The following is a 20,210-nucleotide window of genomic DNA, read 5'->3' on the forward strand; positions in this document are numbered from 1 at the left end:
AGTAAAACCTAATATCTTTTTTACTTACCTAAAATCTAATATTTTACAAGAACAAAGTTTTCAATTCCATCTTGTAAATCCAGATTTATGTTGTGACCCATTGGAGTCCCTAAGTTCTAGGGAATTACTGACATTAAATAAAAAAGCAGCAACTCTTCCCACCTGAGAAGCTGAGAATGCTTGGCATGCTGAAACAATACTTAAACAATAAATTGATTATCAAAAATCGATTAATCAAATACTGTTTGTCTACAAAATCCCATTTTTCTTTCAACAAAAGAAACTTCTTTGTCTAACCACTAACCACAAATAGCTGTACAAGAGCGTATATTTAACTTTTGGTTAAACTGAAGAAAATCAAAAGAACAAGTAAACAAGATTCCTAACCATTTGGTGCCAACTTTTGGTTCGGACACACTTTAGTTAGTATGAGTAGGAAAGCTAAAATGGAATATGTATAATGAAAGGATGAATATGAAATATGAAAAGGTAGTTCATGTTAATACTGCCTAAGCTTATGCAGTGATAGATCTGGATTAGTTATCAGAAAAAAAGCTGTTCTCTAACAGCCAAGCATGTAAAGCTTATCAGACCTGAAACACGCTGAGACAACACCTCGCAACAGTATCTGTGCGAGGTGTAAAACATAAGCTGTGATTAAGGTTTTTCCATGTTGACTGCTGGAAAACAACACTTATTCGGTGTGAAGACCTGAAAACACATTACCCGTGATGAGGAAAACCCATTTCAGAACAGCACAGCTCCAGGATCACAGGGACACATAAAGCCCTCCACCACGATAAGGTGGTGATTCTCGGAGGTGCCCAATGTGAACCGGAGTGGTGCTTTGTTATTGGACTTCTGAGCTAGTCATGGATTGGCCATAACAGACACCATGTTCAAGCATAGGGTGATTCATTCATGAGTGTACTTGATGCCACAGAAAACTCATGTTTTTATTGTTCACATCATTGATCACAGAGCATCAGTGTCAATTCAAAGAAATGTAATGGGGTGTAAGATAATGTGATAACAGGCAATCTATTTTATTATACTGTTAATTACATCTTCACAAAAGCTATGGTATGAATCTGTTGCTTCAACACTTTTATTGATGATTTCTACTGCAGTTAAATGGGGCTCATTTAAGCTAAAACTTAAATAGCAAATGACATTTATGCACAGTTTCTGACAATACATTTGATTTTGAATTATCCAAATAAGTTTGAAAAAGGGAACAACATAATTTAATGTTGATGAAGCAACCCAAATAGCACAAGACACAATGTTTAGTTCAAAACACATTTTAAATTTAAAGCACCATACTATGCTGTGAAAGCACAATTATTCTCTATTGGTGGCCCCAGGGGAAACAACACATTTCACACACTGAGCGACACTGGACCATACTTAAGTCTTTCTTGAAGCTTCTTGACATATTACCGGTCCACCCCGATCGTTGATGTATAAAAAATTGGCCCCCTGGGTCTCGTCCTAGAAGACATTCTGTGGAAGACAGTTGCTGAGAAGCTGTTCCCACATCAGCTGTCCTCTCCCTCTGGTTCTCGTCTCAGAGGAAGGATAAATCTTTGTTATAAATAATTGAGTAACTTTAAATTTGTCTTTTCCTCTTTCTTTATCCAATAAGGTGTCCAGCAGTGGGCCGCCGTGAAAAATTAATGACAGGGTGCCATGAATTATTAATCAATACTTAATTACAACCCACCAAATGAACAAAGAATTGACAGGAAATTGATGGTGTTTTGACGGCACACATCAGAGTTTGAATTGTTACGGACGAGGTTTGAACTGGATCTATTACAGTTGTCTAGTAATAGCGTCAGCTGGGTGAGGAGTGGGGGCAATACCTCAGTGAGGTTTACATCAGGGACATAAATGGTGGCAGGCCAACAAATACGTCAAGATGACACTCGCTACTTATGCCAGGGTATTGAGCTTTGTGTTTGTGTGTGTGTGTGTGTGTGTGTGTGTGTGTGCTTCTCTAATATGAAGACGTGCAGTTTTTCTCGGCTATTTAATCATTATTAATTAAACATATTTGGAGTTTTAGACTGTTGCTTGGACAAAACAAGGAACGTTGAGATGTCACATTGGGTTTAATCGACTTATTGATTTATCAATAGCACAAACAATGTTGCTGTGCTGCTCACATGACTAAATATGAAATTACCTTTTTGTGGTATTATATATGCATATGTTTAAAAATGGCAGTGACTAGTTGGTTGTATAGTTCCTCCTCAGGCCACACATTTGCTTAACTTATGTTAGAGCCCCTGAAAACTTGGTTTCAAATCTTAAAGTGATACTTTGCAGATTTCAAACAACGCGTGCACTGGCGTCACGGGGGGAAGCCAAACACCGTTCATCTAAACACACTCACCCACACTGCCATGACACAGAGCGAGATTTAAATCAGCAAAATATCTCTTTTTTTTAATATTATCTCATTTATTAAGGGAACGTTTCAAATCTGATCTAATGTGTTTTAAAGGGACAGTGTGGGTGTGGGTTGGTCAGGTTTAAATGACAGTGACCTTGTAACACAAGCAAACACATGTTGAGTCAAATATTGCTCTAAGAACATGACATCACCTTTCTCAAACTGAACACCCACTTAGAACCAGTGAGAAGATAAGAGACAACAACACAAATACAGAAATATGGTATATATAAGTGAAATAGCCTAAAGAGTTTCTCGCTTTGGCAGAAATGTAAAAAAGTAAAAAGCTGAGTGAGAAAATAGGATTTTAGGGACATTAATGCTATATTTATATTTTTATAACAGTAATACATAGGACATTATAGTTCTGTCTCTGCACACAAGCTTGATTTGTATGAAAAAAGGAAGAATTCTAATTCAAAAACTTCCTTTAATCTGACAGAGAGGTGAATGTATTTTCATTTTATCATGTCTAGGTTTATCTTTATAGTTTACAGTACATTTATACGTACATGTTGTGACAGTGGCAGTGACTGGCTGGCTTCGACCCTGGTCTCGGAGCGCCACCAGGTTAACGGTATACTCCTCCCCTGGTCTCAAACCAGTCTGCAAAAAGTAAGTGATGGTGCTGGGCAGCTGTGCAGTCATCCCTCCATCATTGTCCTGGGAAAATACAGAAGGTATGAGATGAGTGATGAGATGAATAGCAAAAACTGTTTGCATAGTTTGAGTAAATGCCAGCTACTGTGTGGCTTTAACGTCTTCTCTCAGTGGCGATACAAGGGATCTGGCAGATAAAAGACTACCCCCACCAGTAAAGGGCCGTCCACACCAACAACGCTAACTATGACGATAACTATAAATATATAGTTCTAACTCAAGTGGATGGCGGAGTCCACATCACAACTATCACAACGACAACGGCAGGGGCGAATGATATCGGTGGAATCACTTTCAGAGCAATTTGATGTCACAGAAACCACTGAGAGTGAATCTTGTGTTTTGGATGTGATCATCATACTGTTGGTGTTTTTGTTCTGGCGCTCTGCTCAGATCTGACTCCTGCCCGCCTGCTCTCATCCCCGGCTCTCTGGAGCTCTGTGCGCCGCTGTGGCAGCAGTGTCGGTGCACCAGGGGCCGCCGGCAGACGTTTTTGGTTCATAAAACGTACCTGAATTCATAAATATGTAGGACATTACTACAGACATTCCTATAATCTTACGTTGCAAAGGCTGCTGTATTATGTATTATTATCAGCTGGAGCGTGCAGTGGGTGCTTGACGCCACTGTTTGCAGAACGTTATCGTTCAGCAGTGTCGATGCTCACATCATGATAGTTATACTTACGGTTATAGTATCGTTCTTGGTGTGGACATAAATGACTCATGCAGTTAAATTCTATGTTGTACATTTTCTGAACTGAGTTATTTATTTTGACTGATTTGTACATTTGTGGATGATTTAGCACCTTAAATTCCCAAAGCGTGTGGCGTATGTATGCTACAGTGATATTTCTCAGGCCATATTCTGCAGAGGCAGCACTCTGTACATTTCCTAACACCTGTCACTCATCCATATGGAGCCCCTGCTAGTCCCAGCTGTTCTCAGAGAGCCAGTGTTGCACATGCACTTCCTGCCGACAGACAGATGTTATACCTACTGCTGCTCCAAGATCCACAAAAGCCTGCGCTATGAAGGCTCATATTAAAACACATAACAGCTTGCTACTTTCCTGAATCAAAACTGTAATTAGAGATGCAATCCATTTAATCACCTCAGCTAAATTACTAGGGTGGGCAGTAACACACAGCGGTAATGTTCCAATAACAATTGGTCCTTAATCTCAATAATAACACTGTTAAATGCGAAATTATACAGAATGAATCACCATAACAGTATATCCACTCCCATCTTCAGTGTCAGTTTGCTTGTAATTAGTCATCATTCTCTTTGCTGACAAGGTTGCTTCGATGAGGAATGACTGAAGACGTTTTTTTTTGTCCTTGTGGAAGTATTTTTATTACCTTAATTTAATACTAATCCTTTTTATCTGTTTGATTGCCCATTTATGCTTCTTGGTGACTTATTAGGGCAATTTAGTTTTTCAGGTTAGTCAGCATGCAGTTATATGTATATCAATAATCCTCGTACTTTTCATGAAAAGCAATATAATAATATTAGATTTGAAATGTATTGCAGCAATGATTAATATCTTAATAACTTTACTGCAAAATAGAATCAAACCATAGGCGTCGATTTCGGTGGGGACGGTGGGTACGCGTACCTATCAGATTTCGTCATGAGTCATTTTGTACCCACCACTTTTTTTGAAAACCTCAAGCTCAATTTAGTTAAAAAAAAAATAAAGTTCATAACACATATAATTCTTGAGCGACAGATAATAATAATAATAAATTTAATTTATATAGCGCTTTTCACGAACTCCAAGTCGCTTTACTGGGTATAGATAATAGAGACAAACAAACAAAACAAAACAAAACAAGATTCAGGCACAGATGAAAAGGGGAGGGGCGTGGGGCTAGGGATAGGCAGTGGTGAAGAGATGGGTATTGAGGCGAGACTGGAAGATGGTGAGGGACTCAGAGGTGCGGATCTCTTGGGGGAGGGAGTTCCAGAGCCTGGGAGCTGCCCTGGAGAATGCTCTGTCCCCAAAACTGCGGAGGTTGGACTTTTGGATGCAGAGGAGACCAGCTGAGATGGATCTGAGGGGCCGTGAGGGTTGGTACGGGGAGAGGAGGTCAGTGAGGTATGAGGGGGGCCAGATGGTGGAGGGCTTTGTAGGTGAGGACCAGGGTTTTGTAGGTGATCCGGTGGGAGATAGGAAGCCAGTGGAGTTGTTTTAGGACTGGAGTGATGTGGTGCCAGGATTTGGAGCGGTGATGAGTCGGGCGGCTGAGTTCTGAACCAGTTGGAGTCGGTTGATGTTGGTGGAGCTGATGCCGAGTAGAAGTGAGTTGCAGTAGTCCAGTCGGGAGGAGATGAAGGCGTGAATGAGTCTTTCAGCAGCGGGGGGTGTGAGAGAGGGTCTGATTTTGGTGATGTTGCGGAGGTGAAAGAAGGAGGTTTTAATAACATGACAGATGTGGGGCTCAAGGGAGAGGGTGGAGTCAAAGATCACACCAAGGTTACGAGCCTGGGGAGATGGGGAGACAATGGTGCCGTCGATGGTGAGAGTGGGGTTATTGATTTTGCTGAGTGTGGATTTGGAGCCTATGAGGAGGAATTCTGTTTTATCGCTGTTGAGTTTGAGGAAGTTGTGTTGCATCCAGATTTTAATAGCTGACAGACAGGAATTGATGTGGGAGAGGGGAGGATTGTGAGGGGATTTGGTACTGAGGTCGATCTGGGTGTCATCGGCGTAACAGTGGAAGTCCAGGTTGAAGTGGCGGAGTATCTGACCAAGAGGGAGGATGTAGATGATGAAGAGGAGGGGGCCGAGTACGGAGCCTTGGGGAACACCTTGTGTGACTGTGGCTGTGGCAGAGGTATGATTATGGAGAGCGATGAAGTGGGATCTGTTGATAAGGTAGGAGTGGAGCCAGCTGAGTACAGTACCTTCGATACCGAGGTCTTTTAGTCTGGTGAGCAGGATGTTATGGCTCACGGTATCGAAGGCTGCACTCAGGTCGAGGAGGATAAGGATGTTGAGGGAACCGGTGTCAGCAGAGGTGAGGAGGTCATTGAGGACTTTGAGGAGAGCGGCTTCTGTGCTGTGGAGGGGGCGAAAACCAGATTGGAGAGGTTCAAATTGGTTATTGGCATAAAGATGGGTTTGTAGTTGTGAGGCCACTATGCGTTCCAGGGTTTTAGACAGAAAGGGGTGGTTGGATATTGGGCGGTGGTTGTTGAGGGAAGAGGGATCCAGACCAGGTTTTTTAAGGATTGGGGTGACAGTGGCAGTTTTAAAGGCAGAGGGGACAGTTCCAAGGGACAATGAGGAGTTGAAAAGGTTAGTGAGGTAGGGGCATAGGACGGGGAGGCAGGACTTCAGGAGTGGAGTTGGGAGGGTGTCAAGGGAGCAGGTAGTGGGTTTAGAGGAGCTGATGAGTTTAGAGATTTCAGGAGGGGTGACCAGGTCAAACTGGGAGAGGAGGCAGTGTGGAGGAGGAGTCGGGAGGTCAGGAGGGGTGGGGAGAAGAGGGGTTGTGGTAGGTGCTGGAGTAGATCCTGGGAGGTCAGATACAAGGGATAGAGATTTGTAAATTATGTTGATTTTGTCAGCGAAGAAGTGGAGGAATGAGTTGCATAGATCCGGAGTAGAGGTAGGGAGGGTGTTGGTCCGAGGCTTCATTCATTCATTCGTTCATTGTGGAGAAGAGGGTTCTGGGGTTTTGACAGGGGTTGGTGAGGATGGTGGAGAGGAAAGGCAGATTTAGCAGCAATGAGGGCGTCTTTGTAGGCAGTGAGGTGGAATTTGTAGACTTCATGGTGGACTGTGAGAGATGATTTTATTGTCAGACGTTCAAGTTGGCGGCCAGTTTGTTTCATTTTCCGGAGTGCAGGTGTGTACCAGGGTGAAGAGGTGTTAAAAGTGATGCTTTTTGTTTTGATGGGGGCCAGGGTGTTGAGGGAGGTAGACAGGGTGGAGTTGAGGTGGTTTGTGAGGTCATCCAGTGAGGTGAGGGTTGAGTCCAGGTGGAGAGTGGTGGAGAGCAGGTCAGAGAGATGGTGGGGATCGATAGATTTGAGGTTGCGGAAGGTGATTTCTCTGAGGAGGCGGGGGCGTGGGGTTTGAGAAGGGATGGTGAAACGTATCAGTTTGTGATCAGAGAGAGGAAAGAGGCATGGATGGAGGTCGAGCACCGGTTGGTTTGTGGAGCAGACCAGGTCTAGGATGTGTCCTTTTTCATGGGTGGGGAATGTGACATGTTGGGTGAGAGAGAAGTTATCCAGTAAAATGGTGAATTCTGATGAGAGCTTGCAGGTGGGGGAGTCCATGTGGATGTTTAAATCAGCAGACGTGGAGAGAGAGATGAGGCTAGTGTGAGTTGTTCAGTAAAATAAGAGAGGAAGGAGGGATTTGGTTTAGGTGGCCGGTAAATGAGGATGACTGTGATGGAAGAAAGAGCTTTGAAGGCGAGATATTCAAACGATGATACTGAGGGGAGGGTGAGTTCTGTGATCCGAAAGTTCTGATTGAAGATAACAGCGAGGCCACCTCCACGGCGGGAGGGGCGGGGTTTGCAGATGTAGTTGTAGCCAGGGGAGGATGCTTGGTTGAGGGAGAAGAAGTCGTTGGGTTGTTGCCAGGTTTCGGTGAGCAGGAGGAAGTCCAGAGTGTTGTCGAGGATTAGTTCATGGAGGGCAGGGGCTTTATTGTTGAGCGATCGGGTGTTGAGGAGGGAAAAGTTGGCATGGTGAGAGGGTGGTGGGATGAGGGCAGGCTGGAGAGATCTGAGGTTGTCCCGGTTAGCAGTGTGTGTGGTCGGTGGGGTGTGGGGGTATTGCAGTTGAGGGGGGACAGTGAGCAGATTTGCAAATGATTGGAGAGTATGATTAAGTGTATGTGAAGTGCGGAAAGCACTGTAGTCCAGTCCGGGTTTTCTGTGCAGCCTGACGGTGCCAACAAATGCACAACAATCTCTATCCCCACAGGGCAGGCACAGACACAGCCGCTCTGCTGCTGCGCTGGCTGCACACTTCTCTGTTCACAACACCGCAACAACTTTTTTTTTGAAAACTTGAGGCTTTCTTCGTCATAAAACGTGTCGGAGATCATCACATTTTTGTATACATTTTTATTCATTTACATGAGTAAGCTACAGGACAGTGTCGTTCAAAACATGACCTGCGCGAAAGAGAAGAAAAAAATGAATGCCTCATTGTCCCCAGCACTTCTGAAAATGCACTTCCAAATGCGTCTCTGTCCCCAGCACATTTTAAACCAAACAGACTTCCATGATTCAAACATCCGATTTTTTAAATTAATTTGTAACATTAATGTTGTAAAAGTAAGAAAGCCCAAATGTTTCCATTTTATTTTTGGCCAAGCACCTGCACGCTGAAAGCAAATTACAGTACACATAGCTGAAAGATATACAGGGATAAACACATACAGGGGTACCCATTCTCTGCAAAAACTATGATAAGCAGATTGCCAAATGGAGAATGAGGAAAAAAGGCAAGGATACTAGTGAGATGCTAAAATTTAAAAATACAATTATTGTGTGTGACAATTTGTGAAATTAAACTTTTTTATGACAATGACATATTTCATATTTCATTTAAATAGACAATACTGGGATCCCAGAGATATTTCATACAGATTATTTCTTCAGTAAAAGTTCCAATGAAAACTGTTAGTAAAGTCTGTGGATTATCGAGAGAAACAGGGAATTTCTTTCTGGAAAAAATACATTGTTGAATATTTTAAATTTAATATTTCAATTAAATTCACTTCCTTTGTACTAGAGTGGCAGCAGACACTGTAATCTGGACACTGCTTCGAGGTTTTAACAAGGCCACTGCACCAGATTATATAATTAACACCTGCCTGGTGCCCCATCTTCAAGAGGTCTGCAGACTCTAACATTGTACCAGCAATGGGGAAAAATCATCAATCGCGCCTGTTGATTTCAGACCCGTTGCTTTGACTTATGTGGTGTGAAATGAATGGAAGGAATTATGGTGAGCAGGCTGCAGACTGAGGTAGGCCCACAGTTAGACATGTAACTTGACAGTACAGTCAAAGGCCCAGATCACCCGACTTATACAGACAGCCATGAAGATCACGGGAGTCCATCAACATTCCAGGCGCAAAAAATCCTCTCCGATCCAACTCATCCTTCTCCACCTGGAGTATCAGCTCCTCCCCGCAGGCAGACGGTACCGGCCTCCCCTAAGCAGGCACCTCAGTGTCCTTGTCCCCCTGTCCATTAAAGCCCTTAACTCCACCTAGGCTAAAATATGTGTATGCTGTTGTCTTCTTGTCGGTTATCACTGTTATATTTTTTTTTACTGCTTTTTGCTGTGGTTTTATACTGCATTGTAATGTCCAAGGCAAATTTCACACTGGGACAAAAAAAGTCTACCTTATCATATTACATATTATATTTTATGCTGATGAGCAATAAAGATATATTTTGAGTCATTGCCTGGCACTGTCTCTTCTTCCCACGAGTGAAGTCACAAAGTGCATCATAACAGTGTTATAAGCATGATTTGACATCATTTCAAGTTCATGTAGACATAATGTGAACAAATGCTTTATGTAAAGAGAATACTACAGATTTGCACAGCCTCGTCATGTGTGTTTGGACGGGTACGCTTTGACCCTTTGCTTGACTATTCAACATGAATCACAATGTTGAGATACTTCAGGGAAACCCTAATCGTTATGCGTGGTCATGTGTGTGTTTCTGTGTGTGTGAATTTAATTTAGAAAGAAAGCTATAGCAGCTTATCCAACAATAAAAACAAAAAATAATTTAAAAGGAAGCTTCCAGGAAACTGAAACTGCTCTGTTGTCCTTGGGAAAAGTCACATAAAGTATATCAATCTATATCAATACTGATAACAAAAAATACTTCTTATGCCCATAAATGACTGTAATACTATTGGAACTAACATAACACCACAGCTTACAGCTTCATTGATTTATTACAAAAAAGCCAAAAATATAACATATTAGATGGCATGGTAGATATCTGCTGGCAGTATGATTTTTTTATTGGAGTGTCAGATATATAGTGTAGCTGTTTCTAACAGTGTTAACTGCAGGTCTCAAATCTCGCCCTGCCCTGCCTCTCTCTCTCTCTCTCTCTCTCTCTGTCTGTGTTTCCTTTTTACAGAGTCGTGAGTTCTGTGTTTGTTCGTATAGGCCAAAGCTTTCATGCCTACTTCCATTACGAGATTGTCAAAATTCACAATCCCCATTGCTGGATTAAATCCACAGGGGGGCGGGGACTGCCAACACATAATATGATTTCCCCCGTGGCTGGAGCGGGGGAGGGAGAGTGAGGAAAGATAGAGGGAGGAACACTTACAGAAAGGGGTGGAGAGGACGAGAGAGGTGAAGGAGAAAGAAAGGGATGGAGGGTAACTTTGGGGTTAGAGAGGAAAAGGGCTGGAGATTCTGACCAAGAGGTGTTGGATGGAAAGTAGAAACAAGAGATTAGGAGGAAAGGGTGGAGGGATGGAAAGTGCTAGATGAATAGAGAAACGGAAGATTGGGTAGAAAAAGAGAGGAAGGCTAAAAGCAATACAATGAAATTAGGAACCCTACTGCTTTTTCCATTCAAAAAATGTTCTCCCCTTAAAACGGCTCGAAATAAACACAAAAAAAGCATCTTAACATCAGATTTGAGGCAGGGCCAAAGGACATCTCCCCCTGAGAACACCTTAACAGAGAAAACCAATTACTGTGAGAGGGCACGAGATTAGAGTGCAGAGAGTACCTGAGTTTAAAGCAGGAATTAGAAAAAGAAAGGATTTTGCTTTATGGCTTTGAACCTGGCCTTGCTATGGTTTTAGAAAGGGTTATTCTGGAAAAAGGGTTTAATGGCTCATCCACCTAATAGCCAATAAGCTTAAGACAATCCGCTTGTCTAATTTGGTATGGACTTCAAATTGAGCAAAACCCCCAAGAAAACCTAAATCCATCCAGTTATTTGTCCTACTGTTTCTACACAGACAGTTAAAGTCATTTAGAGATTGGACTTAGTGAGATTTGAAAATAATTCTTTTCAATCAAGAATATTTTGTTCGGACAACAAGCAAAATAAAATTAAAAAATACCGCTGTTTGTATGTGTGGGAGATTGGGCAAGTCTGTCATTTACTGATGATTCATCACAAGCAAAAAAAAGTCAGCCTTTTTTCCTTCTGTTCGTCTCACACACAAGGACACTTGTCTTTCAGCATGCTATAGTGCTGTAGTCTTACATTGGGACTGACAGTGGCCGCAAATACTGAGTGTTCACACAGCTTTACTCTACCTTGGGGATGAAGCTGATCTCCCATCCATCGAAGGAATAGTAGAAGGGTAACCACTGGACCTCCACCGACGTCTCTGTGATAGATTTGAAGACTAAACCATCTGGATTGGAGAGATCTGGAGGGGTAGCCGGAGATGTATTATTTTTCTTCAGTGACCCACACAGCCAATAAATCACTACTTCATCTCATGCTGAAGGTGTCCACTGCTGAACCTTTCTCTTTTACATTTATTTTTCTGTTCTCTGTTTTTATTTATTTTCTTTGTTTCCATCACCTTGATGCTGAACTAAATGTTTAGATTGTTAATTATTTGGTGCCTTTTCCGTTTTTGATCAAAATGTGTTGTTTTTTGTGACATACTTAAAAGCAGTTTTTTTTCTGCCTATGCCTATATATGCAATGCTTTTGATAGTACTAATGATAGTTATATTACACCCCCCCCCCTCAATTCTTTGGGTTAAGACAGATGACTCATACTTTAATTTGGCAAAATGCTAAAATGACTTTTTTCACAGGCAGCCGTGTCCTCATAAATCTTTCCAGATAATCAAATACTACATTTCGTAATTAAGTTTAGCAAAGGCAACCCAACAAATCATATCTTATATGAAAAATGGTTACATCAAACTTAATTGCCCAAAATTGACTCCAAACTGCTATCACTGAAATCAAAGTTACTTATCTGTGACATGAAGGATAATTTTACCAGCCAAGACTGAACTATTGGCAACACACAGTATGTAGCCAGCTGATGCAGAGTGGATACAATATTCTGTTTTCCATTGAAAATATGCTATTACTTATGCAGGGGTTCGGTGAGTTTGCATACCCCTGATAAGCGTGGAGGCAGCTAGTATGTTTCTCTGTTAGATCTGATGATCTGGCATTAACACCGGCCAGGAGGTACACATTCAGAAGGCGTTCATGTGTGTCTGTGTGTGTATTTGAGTGTGAGTGACACTAAGCAGGTGTTACAGGTAGGAATCACAACCGGTTCGCACAGAGGAGCAGGTGGTATTCTCACTCTATTGACACTGAAAAGTATCTTGGGGAGGATTTTACAAAAAAGAAAGGTGAGAGACAGGGTGTGCGTGCATCCGCATGAACGGCTGTGTCCATGTGAGAATGCATGTACAGCACTGAATGAGATAGACAACATTTTATGAGATACTGAGGTGAGGTATTACATTTATATTCTGTTGGCCATGAAGCAAGCATGAGAACATTTTGTCAAAACGACCCACGGGGCTGCACTTACAGGTCGAAACAGTAATGCTGGCAGGGACGCTGATACTGTTGTTAATGACAGCGAACACGTTGATGTTGTACTCCATGCCTGCCTCCAGGCCTGAGATAGTGCAGGTGGTGGTATTGCCTGGAATCCTTATCTCAAGTTGCACACCTGACAGAAAGACAGGTGAAAAGATTTTTTTTTAGAAGCTGTGAATGCTTTCAAGACATTTTGAATCAACTGAAACTTCAATTACGACCTTTCTTGCCTCGAAAGGCCAGCATAGCTCTGTACGTACCTCCAGGGCTGCTTGGTGTGTAGGTCACTAAGAAATCTGTCATCACAACTGACCCCTCCCACTCCACGTCAACAGTGTTATCAGTCACGCCTCGTATCTTCACATTCATGGCCGGTGCCACTGTTGAGACAAAGAAAAAACACAAATTATGTTTAAACAATTGCTATTTTATGTTGATAACAATGATAATTATGAAATGTAACCACTATATCACCTTTAGAGTAACTTGTAGAGTAGTGTCACAAGTAGAGCCGGGCGATATGGCCTATAAATAATATCGCAATATTTTTAGGCTATATCGCGATACACAATACATATCTCGATATTTTGAAAATGTCCTCCCTTTGGCGCTTTCCTTCTTTCGCTGTCTCCCAGCTTCCCTCCAGCTACAAAAACACACTCTTTATACGCCACACACACACACTTGCCCAGGAGAGTGGTCTGGATGGGTGGGGGAGTGTGTGTGCCGGCCACTTAAAAAAACGTATCTGCCAATTTATACATGATGTTTGCGATATGGTCATTTACTAAAACAAGATGTCAGTTAGCCATTGTACAGCTTAGTGGGAAAACTGCAAAACTGTACTTGCTAATTTACTTTATATGGCAAGGTTTTATACACCCATGATTCATAATTTCAGTGTAGGTGGGACAATTTCAGTGTCTGCCAACTGAACACAGAGCTTCACAGATAAAAGATAATTTATAATTGATATGACTTTTAGACGTGTGTTCTAGCTGGCAAAGCACTGAACTTTAACTGAATCAACTTAACATTTTTTACTGCAAAAGCTAAACCATGGCTGCATGGTTTGGGACATAACAGCCAGTGGTACAACTCCTGTGAATCACAGGTATGAAAAGTAATTATCACTATTGCCAATGCACAGAACATCGCTACAATTGCCATTATCTCGCTTACTAAAAACACTCTTTGCATCTGTAATCTTTAAAATGATAGACAGCATTACGTATGTGCGTTCCAGACAGTAAAAGAAGCCGGTGCTTGTGGCAACAAGAAGCTGAGTGTTTACATCAGAGGGAGATACAGTACACTGTCATTCACTCGGGCTGAAGTGGAGACCGTCAAGCCATAAGCCTGAGAGGTGGTGTTGAATATAAATGTGGAGGCATAAACAAGAGCTGCCACTGCCAAAAACAACAAGGAGGAGGGGGAAGGGGGGAGGATAGGTGAAGGACATAAAGGGGGAGAGGACAAGACAGAAGGTACAAACTGTTTGAGTTGGAGAAACGACGAGACGGATTCACAGACACAGGACAGATGAGAAAAAGACAAGATGTGCCTCAGGAGAGTAAACGACTAACATAAAAAGGCAGTTAAATAGGAGAGAATGAGGATGAAAGAAAAAACAGAGACAGAGAGAGGAGTAAATTGAGTGTGATAGTGTGATAAACAACCTCTCACCCCCTCATCATCTCTACATCCTGTGATACAGGACTCTACAACACGGTACTGAGTCCTCCTCGGGGGAACCTTTGGACCTAGCCGTTTCAGCTACATTCTCACATACTCGACAGATGGGCGCATGCTGCACAGTAGCTTGCTCATTTCGAAACAGTGGAGACAAATCCTGCAGCATTCCCTTCGCTGGATTTTTTTAATTAATTAGACTCAGCTTTGTCACGTATATGAAGTGAATGACAAATCAAACGAAGGAGCAATAATCCACGGAGTAGAAGAAGAGTGATTGAATGAGGTCATGCAAGGAAGCTGAACAGACGAGCTGCTTGAAAGTAAAGACATTAACTCTAATAGAAAGTGAAGGGCAAACTCCCAAATGGGCACGGAGAGGTTAGTCAGAGGAACATTTTTACTAAACGTACAGCAAAGAAGCATTGCACATCTCACCGTGTTGTTGCCTTGTGAAAGGTCATCAAGGACCAGTTCATTTGAATGCAAACATACTGTTTACTCTTTTGTCGCCCAGGACTGCTTTAACCTGACATTCTTATCAGCATTTCTTAATTGCAGAGTATCAAGAGAGTTTCGGACCTTTGTGATTGGGCCAGTGTCCAACTTCAGCAGCAGTTTTCACTACCTAACTCAATATCTTTTTTTTTTCTATCTTTCACTTTAATCACATTTTGATCTTGGGACAGTTTCAAGAACTTCCCCCAGGGAGAATATAAAAACAAAGAATCACCAGACACGTGAAGGTGAATCTGAACACAACTTCTATATTGTATACATGCAGCCTAACATTAGAAACATTATCTCGTTGTGTTAAAATGCTTATGCACATACATTGAACGTTACAAATAGTTATATCACCTATATATTTAACTCCTAATTAAATTAAAGGACTTTCACTCCTTTTTCTAACTAATTCAAATGTTGAGTGTTTTTTCCTTCTCGATTTATGGACAATTGTAAAAGCATTTCTCAGGCATGTATCTTTTTTAAGGTTTGCTTCAAAATGGCAACTTGCTGAAGGTTATTCAGGAACCTCGCCTGGGGTCTTTAAGTCTCATTAGGTCTAATCAGTATGCTATCATAGGCAGATACAGCAGTATGTACTGAACTTAAACCTTCAAGTTGAAACTCCAGCTGACAATAAAGGTCAGCGCATCATCAGAGGACTAACTTACCTTCAGGCTACTCTATGTAATGGCATTTCTCCTTTTAGGTTCCACTTTTAATTGATTCAAAGATTTAATCTGCTGTTGCTGAACTAAATCCCATGACCACTGTGCTACGATATTGTTTACCTTTACCTCTGATCCATAGTAAAGAGTCCTATTCTGTTGCATTTTGTCTGGGTTCACACAACTTAGTTACAAACCCAACCGTGGGCCTGTATCACAAAGCAAGTTAAAGTTAGTCAGGCTGGGTTACCTGGCTTTACGAAGCCTAACATTGGTGATCCTGGATAACAGGTATCACAAAGCTGGCAGTCAGCTGTCCCTGATAATACCTGTCCAGCTACAAGCTCGGTCATGTGAAGCCAGTGGAGTCAAGGACAATGCATTTAATAAGATATGAGAAGAGAAATCAGGTAATTACAGTGACTTAAAGTAATTCAACAGAATGGAATAAAATAAGAAATAGAATAGATAATAGAAGAAATAATACAATGGCTGAATATTACAGGTAGCCTATAAATAAGTATGGAAATTATTATCTACAGTTGACATATTAAGTAGTCTTTAATGCCTATGGGAAATAGTGTGTTTAAGTGTTTCTTTTAACATTTAAAGGATAGAGTTGATCATTGTGCTCTTTTTGTAATACTACTTATAATTTTGAGGTGTTCATATGAGTTAAGAACAAAAAATGTTGTGGGGTGTCAGAGTTACATTTTCACTCGATACAAACCTCTCAACATTACAGAATTACATTTCTGCCTGCTTAAATTAATCACTCTATTCATGTAAAAAAACAAAAAAGGTGGAGCATACTGGACTTTTGTTAAAAGTTCACATCTCTTTTGGTTGACAAAAAGGCAGCTGCAAAAAACATACTTTCAAAGATCCTTTGTCATGCAGAAAAAAAGAAAATCAATTTCTCTTCAGTGCAGTAGAATGCTTCTTGTTTAGTGGACTTTTGTACAGTGTACAACACAATTTCAGCCTAAACAACAATAACAGTATGTGTCCTCAAACTGCAGAGGCAGACTGTGAATGGCACAAAGACAATTTGTGTCCTTTGCCTGTAGCTAGTGTTGCATGGTATACCGATACTAGAAAGGTATTGCAATACCCTGCCGTTAAACACCGTACTACACCCCATTTTATTAGTACCGGTACTGAATGGCTGTGTTTTAATAAGAGTGACGTTGGCTATTTCCTATGAGTTGTGTTGAGTTACATGTGCGACAGCAGGGCAGTGTGTGTGTGCTGGTTGAGTGGAGGACTGGATTGGGATTGGGATCCCGCGGGAGAGAGCAGTTTTAACTTTGGGAGCAAGCGGTCAAAACATAAACAGTGGGCGTGACATTCTCTTCACAAACACCACTTCAATACAACACAGCACTTCCTACAGTTACTTTGGTGTCTTCCTAATTTCAGCAGCTTTCCCTTGATCAACTTCTCAAAGAACTTCATCTTAATTATTATTGTTTTGTGGCTTTTTGTTTTGGAAGCCGAGTCTCGCAATCTGTATGAGTGGTGCTGCAGCCCGTGCAGCAGTACCACGCTCGGCCTGAACTGTTCCTGATGAGCTGGCGGGGGCCGGCTGGTTGCAAATATGAAGTTAACTATCAAAGAAATGAAATACACCCAAGTACAGGGGACATCAAATTAATGCGTACCATGTGGTTCTTTAAATTAACGGATTTTTAATTTTCTATTATTGCATTACTTTTCCTGATGTTTGAGGCTTTTGCCACGGTATCGTTTCAGTATGGGTATCGAGATATTTAGGCAGGGTATCGTATCAAAGTCATAATTTTGGTATCGTGACACACAACCCGCAGCTTAAGTTTAGGTGTGTTCTTAAAACGAGCATGTGACGAGGTGGACTGTCACATGTCTGTCAAAATCCTTTTACATCACAATTAATACAGTTTTTGCCTAATTAATATAACTGATAAAAATGTGTTTGTAGCGCTGAGACCCATAACTATGTGAGTAATGTAAATGTCAGTTGTCACCACTGCCGCACTAAGAGGATGTCAACAACGTGAGAATGTCACCGCTACTTTTTCACAGTAGCATCAGGACTCATTGAAATGATTGCGGAATTCCTCTGCTATCAAGATTAAATGCCACTCTTCAGCACAAGTTGATCTCTGCTTTGTGGGTGGATATTTTTTATGTAAAGATATACAGTATCATACCTCTATGCCTGAAACATCCCATTTAAATTCAACAGCCTCCATTATTTCTCATGGTGGAAGAATATAGGCCACGTAATTGAAGCAAAAATACATCCCGCTTTCTTCAGCTTTTGATAGCATGAAACACTTAAACCTGTCACCCTACAGGTCTCTGGTAATTGAACTGCTTTGTTTTGTATTCAGCAAACTATCCCCTACAAGCATTGGCTATTTTAGCCTCTAATTGCAAATAAATAAGCATTTCGGACTCCCTCACTTGGTATAGATATGAAATGGGAGGGGAGCAAGGAGGAATCAGCTTTAGCAATATGATTTGCCCTCCCTGTCTATCTATTGCTCGCTCTTCTGTCTGTCCTCATCCTTCACTTTGTTGACAGCTGCCTCAAATAGCAGAGGAGCATTTGATATTTTGGCTTGGAGAGCTGGGTGTGAACAAAAGACGAGCATGACTCAGAAACTGTCTCAGCTGCAGAAAATGTGACAGCTCCCTCCCCAGATGAATGTGACTTTTGGCAAATGAATGCTGTTGCAGTACACCTTCTGCTGTCCGGCAAGGCATGCGCCCCACCACCTGCATACAGACAAGTTTGTTTTTCAGGGCTGCACAAATGCTAAAAATGACAGGGCTGAGTTTTCAGATCTGTGGACCTTTCTGGTGTCGTAGAGAGAGAGAGAGAGAGAGAGAGAGAGAGAGAGAGAGAGAGAGGAGAGAGAGAGAGAGAGAGAGAGAGAGAGAGAGAGAGAGAGAGAGAGAGAGAGGAGCGAGAGAGAGAGAGAGGAGAGAGAGAGCGAGAGAGGAGAGAGAGGAGAGAGAGGGAGGAGAGAGAGAGAGAGAGAGAGAGAGAGAGGAGAGAGAGAGAGAGGAGCGAGAGAGGAGAGAGCGAGAGAGGAGAGAGAGAGAGAGAGAGAGAGAGAGAGAGAGAGAGAGAGAGAGGAGAGAGAGAGGAGAGAGAGAGAGAGGAGAGAGAGAGAGAGAGAGAGAGAGAGAGAGAGAGCTTGTAAATAAAAAAAAAAGAGGGAAAGATTTATAAATCAATGCAACGAATCAGATCGATCTACCTGGTCTGTATGGTTCAAATAGTAAACCAAGTGTCACGGAGCATCATGGGTAAGAAGAACACTACACTTGGCGGTTGAATTACCGGTAATTGCTTCCTTAATTCTTGTTAGAGGGTGGGCTGATAAATGAAACCCCCTGCTGTAGCTGTTATCTGCCTGCAAACTCTCAGCATTCCCTGGCACACGGGTGCCAATACCTAATGTACTGTATATACTAGTGCTGTCAAACAATTAAAATATTTAATCGCGATTAATGTCATAGTTAACTCGCAATTAATTGCAATTAATCGCACATTTTTATCTATTCTCAATGTCCCTTGATTTCTTTTTGTCCCATTATTTTTTCTCATTTTAATGCTCTTATCAACATGGAAAAGTGGATCGGCTTTCTTTGTGCAAATGGGCTTCTGTCTGAAGTCATCCATTGTCGCCTGGCTTTGACGAGGGGGCGGAGAATTGGCATCAGCTGTGTGCTTGGCCATCAAGTGGTATTTCAGACTGGACGTGCTGCGATGATAGCTCAGTTCACAACGACAAAACACACAGATCACTTTGGTCTTGTCAATGGAACCATTTGGCAACTTTTTAAAAGTAAACTTTCCATTCAGAATCTTATTGGCATCCATTTCGGCGTCTCAGCTCGCCATCCACTCAAAACGTAACGTTAGCCTACTACTCTTTGGCCGGCTCGCAAGCCCAAACAAGTGTGTGCGGCGTGCCTGTTGTCTTGTTTCCGGTCTAGCTAGATCCAGTGTGGTGTTGTAGTTTTTCTAACGTTACTAGTTGTTGCAACAGCATGTGAAAAAAACTACTGAGTTTGCTAGGCCAAAAAGAACTTTATCTTGCGATAAAAAAAATGTACGCCGTTAAAATGGGTTTGCGTTAACGCCGTTAATAACGCGCTTAACTGACAGCACTAATATATACATTTTCTGTCTGTATAGTAAGTGCTGGAGCGAATAGTTGCTTAATCAATTAGTCAATCTTCAGGAAATGAATACCCATACAATTTTTGTTTCAGTAATATATCATGCAAAAAGGCCAAATATTTCTAAAATGAGGGGATTTGCTGCTTTTCTGTTTTAAATCATTATAAAAAAAATTATCTTGAGTTTTCTATTTTTTTTTTTTTCATTTTGGGGAAATTGTGACGGCCTGACATTTTATAGACTAAATAACTTATTTTTTGTCCGTTTGTTTGTTTGTTGGTTTGTCTGTCAGCAGGATTACGGAAAACTACTGGCCCGATTTCCATGAAACTTGTTGGAAGGGCCAAGAAAAGAAATCATTACATTTTGGAGCGGATCCGAATCATGCACAAATTATTTTTCACTTTCTTTAACATTGCAAGATAGGATTTGTGCTGCAGTCATGCTGTGTCAGAATATCCGGAAAAATGACTTCC

At 41.6% G+C, this 20,210-nt stretch overlaps 1 protein-coding gene across 1 annotated transcript in view; it reads right to left on the minus strand.

Annotated features, from left to right (window-relative positions):
• Positions 1 to 20,210, minus strand: part of tnr (tenascin R (restrictin, janusin)) — an 83,918-nt gene that overhangs the window by 50,196 nt on the left and 13,512 nt on the right. Inside the window, exons 8-11 of the mRNA XM_078263661.1 lie at positions 12,948 to 13,067; positions 12,677 to 12,820; positions 11,418 to 11,533; positions 2,974 to 3,124 (exon numbers count right to left, since the gene is read on the minus strand). Coding sequence (XP_078119787.1) covers positions 2,974 to 3,124; positions 11,418 to 11,533; positions 12,677 to 12,820; positions 12,948 to 13,067 — 531 coding nt within the window. The remainder of the gene's footprint in view (positions 1 to 2,973; positions 3,125 to 11,417; positions 11,534 to 12,676; positions 12,821 to 12,947; positions 13,068 to 20,210) is intronic.

The sequence above is a fragment of the Sander vitreus genome, chromosome 12 (assembly GCF_031162955.1).
Source record: "Sander vitreus isolate 19-12246 chromosome 12, sanVit1, whole genome shotgun sequence".
NCBI classification, from domain to species: domain Eukaryota; kingdom Metazoa; phylum Chordata; class Actinopteri; order Perciformes; family Percidae; genus Sander; species Sander vitreus.